The following is a 17,609-nucleotide window of genomic DNA, read 5'->3' as shown; positions in this document are numbered from 1 at the left end:
CTCTATCACTCCTTTAAGTACTTACAAACCCAGAAATTTCCGACCTGGCTGCTGTGTCGCCTTCTGATTTGTGCCACGATGATTCACGGCTGTTTCCCTCCCTCCAGGTGTGCAGGACCGAGAGACTGTGCAGCACTCTCAGGAAGAAAGTTAACGAAATCGACACCCAGCTGCCGGCGCTGCTCGAAGCCAAACTGCTCGCCGTATCAGGTAACTGGAGATAGAGCAGACATCGAAGTAGCCGAAGCAGCCTGATGACCACCACCGTCCACGTGTTGTCCCTGATGGACATTCTGCCTGTGACTTATGTCACATGCACACACTGCAGAGCGTTTCTGGGGAGGGTCTCTAAGACCCACGGTCTCCTTGTAAAGGGCCGGGTAAGGCTCTGAACTATCCATATGCACATTTGTGAGGGTGCCCCAGTTTGGGCTTCCACTTCCTGTTCCTCGAAGACTTTAAGACGAGGCGTGCTGTGTGCCCCCCATCATGCTAGCTGGTGTCTCTGTAGCATTATGTGTTTCTAGATGCTCAGTGAGGATTGTTGGAGGTGACGGGCCCCTTCCTATAGGGGGAGGAGCGATAACCTGAGACAAGGGGAGGCACCCAGCCTAACAGTCTGGTCATATATTATAGCTTTTTGGAGATTCCCAATGGACCGTAATCCCTCCCCACTCTGGTAGTTATTAAGGGATACATCACTCCATTAATTGGGAGGTTGCAAACAGGAGTTTCTGAAAATAACCTCTTACCCTATCATTTGGAGAACACTTTTTTTTAAAAGATTTTATTTACTCATTTTTAGAGAGAGAAGGAAGGGGGAAAGAGAGAGAGAGAAACATCAATGTGCGGTTGCTGGGGGCCATGGCCTGCAACCTGGGCATGTGCCCTGACTGGGAATCGAACCTGCGATGCTTTGGTTCGCAGCCCATGCTCAATCCACTGAGCTACACCAGCCAGGGCTAGAGAGCACTTTTAAACATTCCACTGTGTTGTTTATTTTATTTGCACAACAGCTCCATTAGCCTGGTGGGAGAGATACAGATCGGGGATCTCCAGGGACAGAGGGGGAGACTGAGGCCCTGGGCTGCGCCCTCGGGCTGAGGTCACTCAGTTACTAAGAGGTGGCAGGTCGGAGGGCAAGAGTCCAGGGGTGCCACGTGGACATGTAACCCAGCTGGGTGCTGACATCCTCAAGTGCACTCTGAGTTTTGTAGGTTGAATGAACGCACAGCTCATCAGCTTCAGAAGAATCATAAAAATGCAGCAAAAAGGTATAATAATTACATGTATGGGTTTTAAATGGCGCTTTAAGAAGCAATACAATAATTGGCAGCTTCGGCTCCTCAGGCCATTAAACAAGGGATGCTGGCAGCTAACGAGCTGTTGAGTCCCTGGCGCACCGTGCGGATTATTTACAACCAGGAGAACATCGGAACGGGAGCGGGGGGCTTGGCTCTTAACAGCTTCTCGTGCCATTTACTTGGAATTATGGCCTCATTTGCGGAGAGAAAAAAAAAAGAAGCATGAACACAGTCTTGCCTCTGAGTTAGGGCTTTGCCTCCCTCCGTCAATGCATCTTTCCCGGGAATACAGGTGGCTGTGTCTCCATTAAGCCCAAGGGAGGAGATACATCATCCAGGCAGCAGAAATAGCCCTCGCTCACATGTGAATAATCTCTTTGCAGAGCCCCGGGAAACATTCCTAGGCTGGCGTGTTGCGTGTGGGGCCTGGGTTTTCTGTGTAGTTCTTCCATCAGCGGGGGGAATCGGAGAGTCCCGGGTTAACTGGACTGGGAGCTCACCTCTTGACCTCCCTGCTTCCGAGTTTCTCCTCAGGCCCTTGGTGATGGGCCTTCCAATCAATGGCTAGATCCCCAGGGACGGGGCTGGGGGCAGGGTGGTCCTCATTCTCCTGCAGCTTCTGCATACAATGTGGTTGCCGTTTCCTTTGGAGCTGCGCTCCACAGCAGGGAGGGACCGCATTAGTACCTACGGAATGGCAAAGCCTCACTCCATTAGACGGAAGTCACAGGGACAAGCCTCTCCAAGGGGAGCCTTTTCTCCGTCTTGGGCTATGTTGTGCATGCTGAAGGCCATGCCCTTGGCATTCTTAGAAGCCCCAGTGAATATGGAAGATCTTAAAGGATGCCCTTGAGACTGTACAGGGCCTTTTGTCTGTTTGTCTGTCTGAAAGGTACAATTCATCACCCTCACCCCCACACCCTGGATTTAGTCAATGGGATAGGGCCTTTTCTTAATTTGAGAATCATTGGCTATCTGCAGAGACTAAGAAATAGCTTTATTTTCAAACTCAGCAAGTCCTAGCTTCTTCTTATTGAAGAGTGTTCTTTGTTCCCCTCTGTTCCCTGGCAGTTTATCACAGGCAGCGACCAGCAGCCAGTGGGCACATCTGTGTTCTGCCTGGAATCCCCTTGGCTACGTGGTGAACTTCACCAAGAACTCTTTTCTCGATGACCTCAGTTGGCTGTGTTTCCAGACTTTCTGTCACTGCGTTACTTGGGTCCCCTTCTGTGCAGCCGTCAGTGGTATTTTTCTTGCTTCCCTTCCAGCCTTCACGGAGGCTGTTCCACTTCTACCTGGTCCCCGTGCCAGTGCCTCGGGTCTCAGGGGTTTGCTCCAGCAGCGCTTCGCTCCCGGACACCAGAATCTGTTCACGTTGCTGACTGCTGCATAGCAGACCGGCCTCAGGACGTAGTCACTTAAAACACCGCTAGTCATTTATCTTGTCCATGAATGTGCAGCCGGGCAGGGACAGCTCGGGTGGCCTGACTGGGGCTGGCGAATCCACTGCCAAGGTCACGTGCGCCTGTGGCTGGCAGGTTGGCCAGTCTGTTGGTTGCTGTCCCTGCGAGCCTCCCCGTTCCAGCTCGGCTTCCTTATTGCACGGCGGCTAAGTTCTAAGAGTGTCTGGAGACCCAGGAACCGGAACTTTCTTATCTCTGATAAGCAGAAACAGGTGGGTGTCTCTGTTGACGTGGGATCGGCTTCCCCCAAAGTTGCCTTGCAACAGCAAACGTTTGTAAATCACACAGTTCCTGAGGGCATGGGGTCCAGAAGCAGCTTCAGGGGTGGTTCCAGCTCCGGGTCTCATGAGGTCAAGGTTATGATGTGGGGTGGGGCTGCGGTCATCTTCCAAGCTCCCTCCCCTGGCCCTGCCATCGGGCCACTCATGGCATGGCAGCTGCTGTCCCCAGACCAAGTGACCTGAGAGGGAAAGCAAGCAGGACAGAAGCCACTGTTCCTTGTTAGGACTCAGTTTCCAAAATGAGCAGGAGGAGATCTGGCCGGGAGGGGACCCCTTGGCCTGCTGTGACTTACTGCGGAAGGTTCTGGCTCATGAACTTGTAGGAAAGGGACTGTGGTGGCATCTACCTCCCTTATGACAAGGTGGCTTTGGCCCCACGTGACTGCGCAGCCTCCTGCCCACTGAAGTAGGATGTACTACTCCTTGATGGTGAGGGTTTTTTGGTCTGTCTGGTTTTCGGGGCTGAGGTCAAAAGCAGATTCCCACTGAGGCCTCCCTCAAGGTCATTTGTTAACCTTAGCCCTGGAGGTCTGCCCACTGTCCTGGCTGGTTCCGCCCAGTCAGGTGAGCCCAGGAGGAGAAGTATGTCTCCCCGAGGCCCGCAGCAGGTCTGATCCAACTGCCCACTGCACCATGGATTTTCTGGGTCAAGGTCGAGAGGCCTCTTTCTTTCCACAGAAGGCTGCCCCAGGCCCACCTTGTTGAACTGGCTGCCTGGAAATGAAGTGAGAGCAAAGGTCTCACAAGGCGCTGTGTGGCAGGGAACCGAGCCTGGACAAGGGCCCCTTCCCCCTTCGCTGCCCTCACCGAGAGCTCTACCCCCGCTGCAGGCCTTGACTGTGTTGGTGCCTCACTAAGCTGTTGGCCTCCAGGGGGCAGAGCAAGGGGATGGGCTCAGAACCTTCTAGAGTGTGTGTGGTGGGTATACAGCTGACATGGGTTCCGTGGCTAAGGTGTCAACATGGGAAGCGTGGGCCCAGCTCCTCTGGAGCTGTCCTAGGTCCTGCCCGACCACGGATGGCCTCCTGCCACAAGCACTTGTGTCTGAGCTCAGTCACAGCTGTGGCCTCCTCACCCCTCCTCCCGTTCCCAGGACCTTTCCTGCCAAGAAGCTGAGCACATTTATGGGGTGATAACCCACGTTTATGACTCAGCAACAAGCGTTCTTCCTGCCTGCCCCTGGCCTCCTGCCTTGGATCCTGTCTCAGACTCTGGGCCAAAGCTGCTGCTGAGAGGCAGTGCTGGGCTGGCCCCCAGGCCCTGCTGGGGGTGGGGGAGAGGGGTCTTCCTGCGCCTGTGCTCCGCAGCCTGGTAGGTAGCGTGGCACTTGTCTGGCGCTCCGGCTCTTTCCGCTCCCCTAGGGTCAGGGACCGGTGCCTGGTCTCTGAGATCGCCGGTCCTGACCAGGTGCCTGCATTTCTGGCTCCAGCCCGATGCTGCCTGAGTCATCCATGGTCAGTGCTCCGGCCCATCTGTGGAGTCACCCTGCTGTGCTTTTCTTGGGCTTCGCCTAATGCCTGGCACTCAGGATACAGTCAATAAGGGTAATTTTTTTTTTTTTTAAAGGAGCCTTAAAGCCCTGGCTGGCATAGCTCAGTGGGTTGAGCTCGGGCTGTGAACCAAAGTGTCGAAGGTTCGATTCCCAGTCAGGGTACATGCTTGGGTTGCAGGCCATGACCCCCAGCAACCGCACATTGATGTTTCTCTCTCTCTCTATCTCCCTCCCTTCCCTCTCTAAAATTAAATAAAATTTAAAAAAATAAAAAAATAAAAAAAATAAAAAGGAGCCTTAAATGCAGACGACAGTAATTGAATAATAGTAAAATAATTAAAAAAATAAAAAGGAGCCTCATTTATTGATGGCTGACCCCCAGAACTTGTTATTCCCACACCCCCTTTGGGTGTCCCCCAGTTTGGGTGTCCCCTCAGGTAGTATATCTTCTGTCCCACCTGCCTTCTCTGATCTGTGTTTGGAAAATAGCCAGTTCAGGTAATCACTTGTTCTTTTTTATTTTTCAGTTACAATTGACGTTCAATATTATATTAGTTTCAGGCGTATAGCACAGTCGTTAGGCATTTATATAATTTATGTAGTGATCCTCCCAAAGTCTAGCACCCGCCTGGCCCCATACTTAGTCATGACAATGTTATTGAGTGCATTTCCTGGGCTGTCTGTTCCATCCCTGTGACTCTTTTGTAGCTGCCAATTTGTACTTAATACTGTCACCTTTTCCACCCAGCCCCCAAGCCTCCTCCCATCTGGCAACCATCAGTTTGTTCTCTGCTTTTAGGGGTCTGTTTCTGTGTTGTTTGTTCGTTTATTTTGTTTTTTAGATTCCACACGTAAGTGAAATCATCTGGTATTTGCCTTTCTCTGTCTGATTATTCACTTAGCATAATACCCATTAGGTGCATCCGTATGTTGTAAATCGTAAGATTTCATTCTTTCCATGGCCAGGTAATGTTATTCCATTGCATACATGCACCGCACGCTCTTTATCACATTATGTGTCTGTGAGCACCTGGGTCGCTTCCCTATCTTGGCTGTTGGAAATAATGCTGCGATGAACGTGGGGTTGCATGTATCTTTTCAGATTAGTGTTTTGGGTTTCTGTAGATAACTACCCAGAAGTAGAATTGCTGGGTCATATGGCAGTTTCATTTTTAATTTTTGAAATAATTCCATATTGTTTTCTGCAGTGGCTGCACCAGCCTGCATTCCCACCAACACAGTGCACTAGGGCTCCCTTTTCTCCACAGCCTCGCCAGCACTTGTTTGTTGATTTACTGATGATGGCCATTCTAAGAGGTGTGAGGTGATATCTCATTGCTTTTGTAATTTGCAGTTCTCTGATGATGTTAGTGATGTTGAGCATCTTTACTTATGTCTTATTAGTTATCTGTATGCGTTTTTGGCAGGATTGCCTGTTCAGGTCTTCTGCTTATTTTTTAATTGCATTTTTTTTTGGTGTTAAGTTGTATGGGTTCTGTATAAAGTTTGGAAGTTTGGATAATAACCCCTTATCAGATGTATCACTGGCAACTATCTTGTTCCATCCAGTAGGTTGTCTTTTCACTTTGTTTATTTAATCCTTTGTTCTTAAACAGCTTTGTCAAGATGTCGCTAGCCCTCTATGTCAATTTTTTTAAAAAGATGGCTCTATCCAATTTGGCTTTCCCTTTATAGGGAATAAAAATTATCTACATCTAAAATGCATTAGTTGCAGACATATGTGTCTAAATGGAAGCCTGACGTCTCTTTTCTTAGCTTGTAATTTTGGGAGAACTAAGAACATTCTAGACCTAACCTAGATTTCATACATGAGCACTGAGCGTTTCCGTCTCTCTAAGATAGTCCACGATTTAGGTCAACGGCTGGAGGCGATGAGAGGCTCAGTGAAGACTTTTTTCAAAGGCGATGTTACCCCACGTGGCGATAAATGAAGCCCCACCCAACGAGAAGACGCAGAGGCTGGTACTTGAGCCCTTGACGGCGGGAGAGTCGGCCGCCATCACTTGCGTTTGGGCAGAGACTCAGAGGCGGGCAGAGGAGCGAGGAAGCTATGCAGTGGGCAAGAGGAAGCTTCCAGGCGTGCTGATGGGAGGCTGCTGGCCCAGGGAAGCAGGAAGCAGCTCATTAGAGCATCCAATGAGATTGGATGGGGGACGTGTCTGGCTTTCTCTGATTGCTCCCAAGTTGGAAGCAGAGACAAAAACTAGGGAAGCTGTCAGTTATTAATCAGTCGTGGCCGTTTTGACCAATTGTTCCAGAAGCGATGCTGAGCTTCCTGAGTTGTTCCTGGAGACGGCAGCCTGGCTTCCTGCAAGGCAGTGGCAGGCGTGCTTCCTGGACAGGTTGCCGTGGACACGTGCGGTTGGCCCCCCCGAGCAGGTCATTGGAGAATGTGGTCAGAGCCCTATTTCTCTCTGTGGTCGGGCCGCTTGTGTTTGCATGCTCAGTCCCCCTGGGCCCCACGTGTTCTCGGGCTGTTAGAAGCAGCCCAAGTTTCGTGTGTGCTCCCGTGTTTCCCCGTGTTATTTCCCCGTATCTTCTCTGGGAAACGAGTGAAGGAAATCATGGTGACTGGAAGCAGAAAATAAAACGGACAGAAAATGGTAAATTCCAGTTCTAAGGCGGCTCCATGGAGCGGTGGGTGTGGGGGCAGGGGCGGGCAGTGGCTGGTGTTCATTCGTTGCCTTGGTTCCACTCACCCAGCTCCCAGCAGGCCCCCAGACATAGCTTTGTCTCTGGATGAGGAGGGTGCCGTCTTGCTTAGTCATGTGGCCTTGAGCTTGGTGTGCCTCAGAAGGTCTGGTGTCATGCCAGAAAAAGATGCGGGTCTCTAGCATTATTTGTGGGGTTTGATGGTTTTCAGTACTGGCTTCATTTTTTTTCCCCAATAAAGAAGTATAGCTCAGATTTGGGTGGGTACAAGTAGATAATTTTAGGAGGACCATTGCAAATGGGAACGCTGTTTGGCCCAGGCAAGAACCGTGAGTGTGGTGTCCCCCTAGGGGAAGGCACAGTGAGCCCTGGGGACTGACGGGAGAAACGGCCCACCTGAGCACGGGATTAACCCCCCGCCCCTTTGTTCTCCCGTGAGCCATGGCCACGTGGCCAGGTCACTTATTGAGCTGCGTTTGGTGCAATGAGCACCTAACTCGAGTTTGGAAGAACCAAGTTCAAGTTCAGTGACCTCGTGAAGGATCTCCAGAGCTTTGTGACCTTGGGCTGGTCACTTTCTGGGTCTCAGTTTCCTCAACTGGAAACCAAGGACAACCCTGAGAAGACCCTCTTCCTGGCTTGTTGTGAAGACTAGGTGAGATCGTCTCATACGAGGAGAGCCTGTACTCCATAGAATCAGGCTGCCAAGTAGTGGCCTCCCTGAGTGACCTTAGCTGCTGTGAAGAGTGTGTGTGTGAGTGTGTGTGTGTGTGTGTGTGTAAATATTTAAACTCAGAGGCCGAGGATAAAGTTAGAAGCAACAGGGTGGGTAAAAGCAGCTTTGACTTCAGCGTATGCCTACAGGTTTTTAATTGTGTTATTTATAGCACAAAATATTTTGACAGGTGCTTTAAAAAAGCCGAATGCATGCCCAGGCGCCCTCCCCTTGCTGTGAGTCGGTCGGCACCTGTGTAGCGTGGTGGCGGAGGCGGGCCATCTGTCTCCATAGCAATCCTCCTCTGGCACTTAGGAAAGGGCCCATCAGAGCGACAGAGATTGGGGTCACCGGGTCACTGATGGGACTCTCTTCAGGGATCGGCGTTTATACTCTTCTGAATTTTCATCATGGAGCGCTTGGCCAGGTTCAGCCGTCAGTGAGATTTACCTCCTGGGCTCAAAACTGACGCCAAACTGCATGTGAAATATTAACCGAGGGCAGTGTAGCATTTTGTCACGACTTGCGTTTTGATATGAAGTGTCTTTCTGGGAATTCAACTCATTTTGCATGTATAACACTTCCGCGTCTGTCACCATGCATTTTCCCAAGCCACATTCCGTAGGCTCCGGGAGGGGACCCAGGATTTAATTAACGACCTCTCACGTATGATTAAGGGCCTGGGCTCCAGGGCTTGTGACGCGCCGCCCGCGGGTCTGAGACCGTCTCCGGCAAACCTTCCGCACGGGCCCTGCTGTCTCTGGTCTCCTCCAGTTTGTTTTGCCAGGCCTCTTCTGCCTGAGCCATTCTCAGGAGGAGGTGGCACACTTTACCTGGTGTCTCGGGGGGCACAGTGGGCGCCCACCTCATTGTTTGTTAAATCTCCTGCTTGGAAACGGGGTCCGACAGAAAGGCTGAGGCTTCCTGAGCCCTGGCTGAGAAGAGGCGTTGGAAGGTAGGACAGGATGCGCCTGCCCAGCGGTGCGGAGGCAGTCACACCTGCAGCGAGGGGTGGGGGTGGGTCCTCCATAAGCCCCTCCCCTCAGAGCAGGGCAGGTAGCTCTATAGGAGCTACCCCCACAACAGCCCTGACTTGGTCGTTGTTCAGGATAGAAATCACAGATGCGGGAAATGTTTTCGTCCCATTTCTGTTATAACGCAAAGCTTGTGGAAGTCCCATCCACCCTCCTTGCCGGGACTTTGTTTTTCCTCCGCGGGTCCAAACCCACCAGCATGGCCATTGAGGCCCTCTGGTATTAGGACCCGCCCACTCCCCTGTTGCTGTGGGCTCTGCCACAGCCTCCGCTTCCTCCTCCCAGGAGGACAAGGCTCTTCGCCCTCCAACCAGGTCGCCCTGGGTCTCTGCTGGAACCCTTGCATTCCTCCCTCAGGGAACCCACTTCCACCCCCCCTCCTGGAGCAGCCTCTCTTCTCTGAGCTCTGCTGGTGCGCAGGCGCCAATTTACTGCAATAACCTCCTCCCCTTTGTTTGGTGGTGACCTCCGGGGAAGCAGGGCTTCGCCTCGCTCTTTCCTGTGTTTTTCCATGACGCGATAGACAGTAAATAGAGTCTCAAAAGATACTTATGTCAACGTGGCATTGGACCCTGGAGTCGTCAGGGACAGAAGTGATACGTGCTGGGTGTCCAGAGTGCCTTTGAAGTGGGAAGACGTTTGCGACCTCTCCCGTACTTATATCAGATCGAAATGTGCCTATTAAATAAGAATAATGAAGAAGCAAACAGCTCGGTTTAGGACTTAAGAGGAGTTATGTGTGTGTTGGAAGCTTGCCCTGCACTTTATTACTTCGTAAGCTTCACAAGACACTCAGTTCCCTGGATGTCAGTCTTCTCGGCTGCAGAGACGGCAGATGGACTTCAGGGAGCATAAAGCGCACCGCTGTTACTTCCCGTACCGCTGAGGAAAACGTCGCTTTTGGTTAAACAATGATGCAGTGCTCGCTGCCGCGTGGACTTTTTAGTTTGTGCTTACTGAAATAGTTCTTTTAGATGCATTTGGGCTGTTTTAAAAGGCATGTGTCACTCTTTAGAAAGGAAAAGGTAAAGGAAACGGACGGGTCGAAGTGTCCCTAAAAAGCCTTCCTGCCCTGGCTGGCGTAGCTCAGTGGATTGAGCGCGAGCTGGGAACCAAAGTGTCCCAGGTTTGATTCCCAGTCAGGGTACATTCCTGGGTTGCAGGCCATGACGCCCAGCAACTGCACATTGATGTTTCTCTCCCTCTCTCTCTCTCTATCTATCTCTATCTCTATCTCCCTCCCTTCTCTCCCTAAAAATAAAATAAAAATAAAATCTTAAAAAAAAAAGTCTTCCTATTCAGAGCCCGAGTTCTGAAACCTGTTTCCACTCCGAATAGCCAAGGCTCCTGTTTTCCCTTGTGGCCACCCTTGGTGTCAGCGAAGCTGCTGGTGAGGCCCGTTGTGTTTTCTCCCTCCAGGAGCAAACTGCTGTTTTCCGTGGGCTTCTCTGCGAAGGCCCTAACACTGGTCTTCAGGTTTTAAATGCTTGTGTTTTCCCGCTCTTATATAAGTCCTGGTCCGCAGAAGGTTCTCAGCAGCCCCTGGGAATGAAGGGGCCCTTGAATGGGGTGTACGGTCAGCCAGGCCACCAAGAACAACAGTCACGCAGGAACACATTCGTCCGGACCGCCCCCTGGCTAATAGTGGCTGTGAGACACACCCCAGATCAGAGATGTGCACGGGTTTAAGAAAAGTGCGTCTTAGGATAGAAGCCGCAAGGTGTCCCCTCCCAGCCAGGGTCGCGGGGAGGCTTAAAGGAGAAGAGGTTTGCAGCTCTTCCCGTGACAATGGCTGTAACAGACTGCCCTAGAGCACTCATTAGTGTGATATCAACCTGTGTTGTAATTTTCCTATTCAAGTGTTTCCCAATATATGGTGTAGGGCGAAAGCAGGTTTACAGCTGTGAGTCCACACAATGGTTTATTCTTGTGCTATTGTTTATCAATCATTGTGTCATGTTCCGCACAGACAGCCATAAACCTGCCTTGGCTCAGCCCGTGTTCTCCTCTTTTACAGCGATGTGATTGACTCCCAGTGCAATGCACAGGCCTGGGGTGTCTGGTTCTGTGAACGCCAACACCTGGGGCATCAGCAGCCCCATCACAGCACTTCCATCACCCTGGGAACATCAGCACCTGTGCTCCTTCCCAGTCCTCACATGACTGCCTCCCCCCGCCCCCCTTCCCCAGACAGCTCTGTTCTGGTGGCCTCTCCCATGGATTAGTTTTGCCTGTTCGGAGTGCTCAGTGAGAAAAAGGTACCAACTTGTATCAGCAGAATCATGTGGGGTGCGTCTTTTGTGTCTTTTTTTTAGATGGTTCCATGTCACATCGTGTGTGATGAGTTGGTACCTTTTCCTCATATATATGTATATATATATACACACATACATATATATATATATATATATATATATATATATATGTATTTTGGGTATTTTCTCCCAGTCTGAGGCTGGCTTATTCATTTTCTTCATAGTATTTTCTTGGATGGGTAGAGGTTTTTAAATTTTAATGAAGTCTATTTACGAATGTTTTTCTTTTATAGTTAGTGTTTTTTGTGTCCTATCCAAAATTTTTGCCTGCTCCCAAGCTGGAGAGAGATTCTGCCGTATTTCCTTCCAGAAGCTTCACAGTCCTTGCTTCTGCAGCAGGTCCACGATCTCCCTCTAACTTGCCCTTGAGTGTGGTTTGTTCGAGGTGTGGAGTGAGGCGGACGTGCTCCCCGTTCAGGGAGCGGGCGCTGCAGTGCCATCTGTTGAAAACACTCCCTTTCCCCATGGACTTGCTCTGGTGCTCGGGGTGAAAACCAGCCGGCTCTGTGAGTGGGGTCTGCTTCCGGCTGTCTGTTCTGTGGCATCCACCCGGGCGTCCGTCTGTCTCTGTGCTGGTGCCATTCTGTGCTGACATGCTGCAGCTCTGGTGTTAGTTCAAGTCATGTGGTGTACATCCTCTTGCTTCGTCCTACTTTCAAGAATTGTTTCAGTTCAACCAGGTGGTTGCATTTTCTTTTACATTGTAGGATGAGCTTGTCAGTTTCTGCAAAAGATCCACATGAGATTTTGATTAGAATTGTATTGAATCAATAGATCCATTGGAGGAAAATGGAAATCTGAACAATAGTCAATTTTCCAATGTGTGCATACATATCTTTCTAATTACTTGTTTTCTTTAATTTCTCTTGAGTTTCAAAAATGGGTTTCTATGTAGACATTTTACACATCTCTTTACATTTTATCTATAGCTATTTTGACTTTTAAAATATTCCATGTATATGAAAAAATTCATTTTCCAATTGTTTGCTGCTGATACTTAGAAATCCAATTGATTTTTGCATGTTGACTTTATATCCTGTGACTTTGCTAAATTCAGTGTGCCATATATTTTGCTCAGTGCCTTACAGAAGGTCATGTTTATTCTTGCCGCCACTTAGGTGGCAGGTGCAATCATTTTTTAATAAGAAGTTTGCCTGGAAATTAGATAGGATACATTCTTTGCTCAAGGTCATTCGGTGTGCCATTCGGAGTAACGGGGACTAGGATGTGACTTTGGGTCTCGCCTGACTGCACAGACCAGCCCCTTTCCATCCGACAATAGTATTTGACCTCTTTGACATTCGAATATTTGAATGTCCTGATACAACGGGGCTTCCTGGGGGTTCGCTGGGACGTGAATTGGCCAATGGAACCATCGACACAGGCCTAACAAGAATAAGGTGGTGAAGAGGCTGGTGGTGTTTCCAGCTCAAGGAGGAGGGTCAGAGCCTCCCCAGCTTCCCCCACAGCAGACTGCCCTTGCAAATTCACCCCCTTTACGCCCTGATGATGCACATTAGCTGTTGCCGAACCTTCCGTGCGCGGGGATGCCGTAAACTTGTTTCCCCTCCCTCTCTCCGCGATGCGCTGCAGGCAGCCATTTCGGGACCGCTAAGGAGCTCACGGAGGAGATCAGATCGCTGACCTCCGAGAGGCAAGGGCTGGAGGGACTCCTGCACACGCTGTCGGTGCTGAGCTCCAGGAACGCCCGGAAGCTGGGGAGCATTCGAGAAGATTACAGCCGGCTGCGCAGGGACCTGGACCACGGGAAAACGGCCCACGGTAAGACGTCACAAGTGTTGCCCGGTGACGTAGGTATGAGATTTATCCTGTGGCTTGCCCCCCAGCAGGTCCCTCTGGGCTTCACGTGGACGTCACGTGCAGGGTGGCCTGAGCCCACCACACTTCTCCTGGACGATTTTTTCTTTCTTTCTTTTTTTTTTTTGGCAGCAGCCTTGGCAAATGGAGTAGCATTTCTTGGCAGCTTTTGTTTCTCATCACACATGACGTCCTTTGTCCTTTTTTTTTTCCTGCCTTCTTCCCCGTCCTCTCCCTGGATTTGCTAATGGCCTTGTGATTATTTGGAGCGCTCTCTCCCTTGGCATGGGCCTTGAGAATTTGCTCAGTTTGACAGTCATCTTCCTTTTGTCTCTTGGCTCTGTTTCCTGGCTCAAAACAGTCGCGGACGGACGCAGGCTGATGCTGAGAGCACCGAGAAGAGACCGTGATGGGCCTCTTCTCTGTGGGAGCTTCTCCGGGAGCTCCTTTCCCCGGAGGGGCGATGCGGGAGGCGCCAGAGCGGCCTTAGCTGAAGCGGCCGCCTGTCGGGAGGGGGTCCCTGTCCTCCTGTCCCTCGCCCGCTGCCCTTGTTAAGAGAGACTGAGGGCACCTTGAGGTTTGCTCCCTGAGGGACAGTGTCAGAAGACGCCAGTTCAGTCCAAATTAAGCAAAAAACTTAGTTCTTAAAAAGAAGCGAAGTTATGGTGATTCAGTTTCTAATGTGCAGAATGAAATCATATGATGCACATCCAGGTTTAAAATACATCAGATGCTGGAACCTGTTTCTTTACCAGCAAAATGAGGAGAATAATACCCGTCATGTAGTTTGATAAAGTGGTATAGATTAAGTGAAGTAAGTTATTAAGGGGGTGCATGTGCCCTTGCATTTCCCCAGGGAACTCCGGGTTTCTGGAGCAAATCGTGGCCCCTGCGTGAATGTTGTTTACCAGGAAGATGAAAGGCACACATATTAAAAGTGCCTGTATTTACAAAGCATGCTGATTGCGTCAGAAGTAAGAAAGGACTGGGGATGTTAGGTAGCTAGCTTTGACATCAGCTAGCCGAAATTAGATGTGACATTTTACTAGGAATAAAGTTAGTCTGAAAGGCTTGCTACATTTTATAGAGGTTTCTTTGCGGAGTTAGGGGGTTCAATGTTACCTTGTCTTTTTAGCTGGGGACACTCTTACATTAGCTCAGTTCAGAGCTGCTTTTTTTTTCCTTGCTTTTCTCCCAGCCTCGTTTTTGCCAAATATGTAACGAGAGACTGTACATTTGAGCCTTGATATATATGCTGGTGCTGAGGAATAGCAGCGCAGCCCGCCCCCCCCCCCCCCCCCCCGCCCCCAGCCAAAACATAACAGCGTGGGTTTAAGTTACGATAGAACATTGTGTGTTTTAAATACATTTTTGCTCCCGACTCGTAAAAATTGGATCAACAATGAAACCTATGACATTTCGCATATTCTCACCACACCAGTTTTGGCACAAAGCGAGGAATCGACCATATCTAAGAATAAAGAAGATGGGAACACATGTAGTACAGCAACATTTTCATTCGAGCGGTTGAGCTCTTGAAAGCCATTAATATCCCTTTTCTTTCAAAGGAGAGCCGCACGGTATTGTTTGAATCTCATCATTGTCACTTCACCAAGTATTTGGAGGACGATGAATAAAACATAAATAAACGGGACGAGAGGCTGTTAGCAGGGCTGGCTCTAAATTGCAGATGGCTCATTACTGTCGGGAAGGCCTGCTGGGGCTCGCGCCCGGATTCTGCTGGATCAGCCACCCTTTCCCTGCGCTTTTGCCTGGAGCTAATTTTTAAGCAGTCTGAGGGGACTTGGCTGGGGGCGAGCCAAGTGCATAACCCTGGGCTGGTGGCAGGGTGGGGGACCAAGAGATAAATACATAAATAAATAAATAAATAAATAAAGAATGAATGAATCCCTCCGTAAGGTAAAGCTTTTATCTATTAAAATGCAGTAAAACTGGGCCGAAGCCCACACACTGCTCTCTGGTGGGTTGTGAGAGTTGAGCATTCCGAGGGGGCTCTCACGCTGAACTGTGGAGCAAATGCAAAGGAGCAGCAGGCCTAGGCATTTGTGTACCATGAGCTGACTCTTTTTTTAATAAAAAGGTTTTATTAATTTATTTTTAGAGAGAGGGAAAGGGAGGGAGAAACAGAGAGAGAGAGAAGCATCAATGTGTGGTTGCCTCTTGAGCGCCCCCTACTGGGGACCTGGCCCGAAACCCAAGCAGGTGTCCTGACTAGGAATCGAACCGACGACCCTTTGGTTTGTAGGCTGGCACTCAGTTTGCTCAGCCACGCCAGCCATGACTGAGCTGACTCTTTAATCTTAGATAAAGTGTTCTGAAAAAAGACTGTTTGGGAAATGAACTCTATGTTGTGGACTTATAAACAGATTTTGGTTTCCAGCAATGGTGCAGGATGCAGCTTTGGGGAGAAAAAGGCACTTCAGGGGTGGATGAGCAACTCAGGAAGGCCAGGGCCCCAGGCTCGTATGCTTTGTTCATCTGCACCCCTCAGCTGTGATGCTCGGGTGAGACGGCTGAGCCCGTCTCACGGATGTCCAAGTCCAGCCAGGGGCTGTGTTTCCATAGCAGAGGGGCAGTCGCAGCCTCAGCTGTTTTGCGGCATAACTCGAGTGTCCCGGGAGCAGCCTTAGTGAGGGGCAGTGTGCCTGGGATGGCTCATCGCCGATGGACTTGCTTCGGATCAGACAGTGTGTTACGTCTTGTGACGCTGGCCAGGTTGTAAGTCCTTCGGGGTCAGAGCTCTGTTCTCCCGTGTCCTTGGGGTATCACCGCGGTGTCCGTCAGGGTGTCTTCAGAAACGGTACATGTGCCACAAGTATTTGTTTGCTCCCTGGGGCCAGTCTTTTATTTTTAATTATAGACCCACACCTTGGGTCTTTTTTAGAGATTTCAAAAATTTATTTTCCAACTTCATGTGAGCAGCGATAAGTTTGATAGTCTTTCATCGAAGGTGCTTGGGTCGTCTGAGACGGACATTCAGACTGGGGAGTCAGCAGGCAGGACAGTGTGGTGACAGGGACTGCAGTGGGCCAAAGTGCTCACGGGCAAAGGGACACAGAGACAGTCACTGGACCCACCGGCCTGTGTCACGGCAACGCCTGTCCCTGAGGCAGGGAGAAAGGGTCGCACTTTAATCCCTGTCAGTTGCTCTTGAGACTTCAGGAGGACGTGTCCGAATTCCGAGCAATTTTCAGTGCTTTGAAATAGAATCAAAAGCTCAGTCTATCTTTCGACCCCTGAATGCTTACGGAAATGAACTGCAAACCTTTAATTATTGTGGATTGCAACGTTTTCTTTTTTTAAGGGAGGGTGGGATGAAAAAGTAACTTTTTCAGCTTGCTACATCTGCTTTGCAGAGAGAAGACAGCCCTGAGCTTCCCCAGTTTCCCTCCCTTATTGGCAATCTGTACGGTCCCTTTACTAACGCCATTGATTTCACACTGTAACTCACATGTAGAGGAAGCAGACGTCAAGGGGAGAGATTTAATCACAGAATAATCAGGGCTGGAATTTTAAATAGGACGTCATTAGCATGTTAATGCATTTTCCCGCTTTCCGCATGCCGCCCTTCTAGGAAAATACTGTGGATGTAGCTCCAACACCCAGCTGGGTCTGTGGCCCAGTGAGCTGTCAGGAACCCTGCAGGAGATGCTTAAGGAACGTCGAGGAATTTTCTGTGCAAATGTCATATGGCAGGATTTCTTCTTTTCTGGGAGCGATGGCTGGCTGTGTCCAGCTTAAACTCATTTGCCTTCCGGTGAGTGGGGAGGGAGTGGCAGGCGGTTCAGGATTAGTCACGTTGGGGAGGACCTGACTTGTAAGTAATGGTTCAGGGCTAGTAGCTGCCTCTTGCATTAGACTAGAAAGACCATATGTCCACACCGACATAATCCTGCTCTTATTTTTGGATGACTTCATAATTTTTGAGCTTGAAATAGCTAATAAAAGTAAGGATGGTGTCCTAAAGTGTGACATCTTAGTGTCTTTACCTCTGAATTCCACAGGTGAAACTTCTTTGGGAAGCCACCTCACGCCCAGTAAGAAAAGGCTTTGGGTTGAGAGATCTTGTATGTTACAGGTTTCGCATGTCTAGGCACTGATCTCTGTCCACATTTAGCTGATGTATTTAAAAGTGATTTCCAGGAAAATTAGACCAGAAAAAGAAAATCTTCTGGTTTCTTTTTTTGTGGGTCGAGGAACCGGAGAACTGGAAAAAATACATATATATAAACAACAAAATTAGCAAAGGAAAATAAAATTTAAATGTTGGGACAGAAGAACATGCTAATGATAAGTGTTAATTATGCTGGTTGAGGATATGATATAATCATGAGCTTCCCAGAGGCCAGAACACAGAGGTGGTTGAAGCCACATCTGTCCTTTCTGAAAGCAACCTAATGCACAACGTTCTCAGGAATTCTCAGACCATCTTTTTGAGAGCACAGTAGAAGGTCCTCATGAATAGATTTATAACAAATGCAAACGTGCTTTTC

General features: G+C 49.6%; 1 protein-coding gene across 1 annotated transcript in view; it reads left to right on the top strand.

The window, feature by feature from the left end:
• The window catches only part of DISC1 (DISC1 scaffold protein), a 261,128-nt gene that overhangs the window by 107,792 nt on the left and 135,727 nt on the right, over window positions 1-17,609 (top strand). Inside the window, exons 8-9 of the mRNA XM_036016158.1 lie at window positions 108-210; window positions 12,871-13,059. Coding sequence (XP_035872051.1) covers window positions 108-210; window positions 12,871-13,059 — 292 coding nt within the window. The remainder of the gene's footprint in view (window positions 1-107; window positions 211-12,870; window positions 13,060-17,609) is intronic.

The sequence above is a fragment of the Phyllostomus discolor genome, chromosome 15 (assembly GCF_004126475.2).
Source record: "Phyllostomus discolor isolate MPI-MPIP mPhyDis1 chromosome 15, mPhyDis1.pri.v3, whole genome shotgun sequence".
NCBI classification, from domain to species: Eukaryota; Metazoa; Chordata; class Mammalia; order Chiroptera; family Phyllostomidae; genus Phyllostomus; species Phyllostomus discolor.
This window is presented reverse-complemented; position numbering and strand designations above follow the sequence as displayed.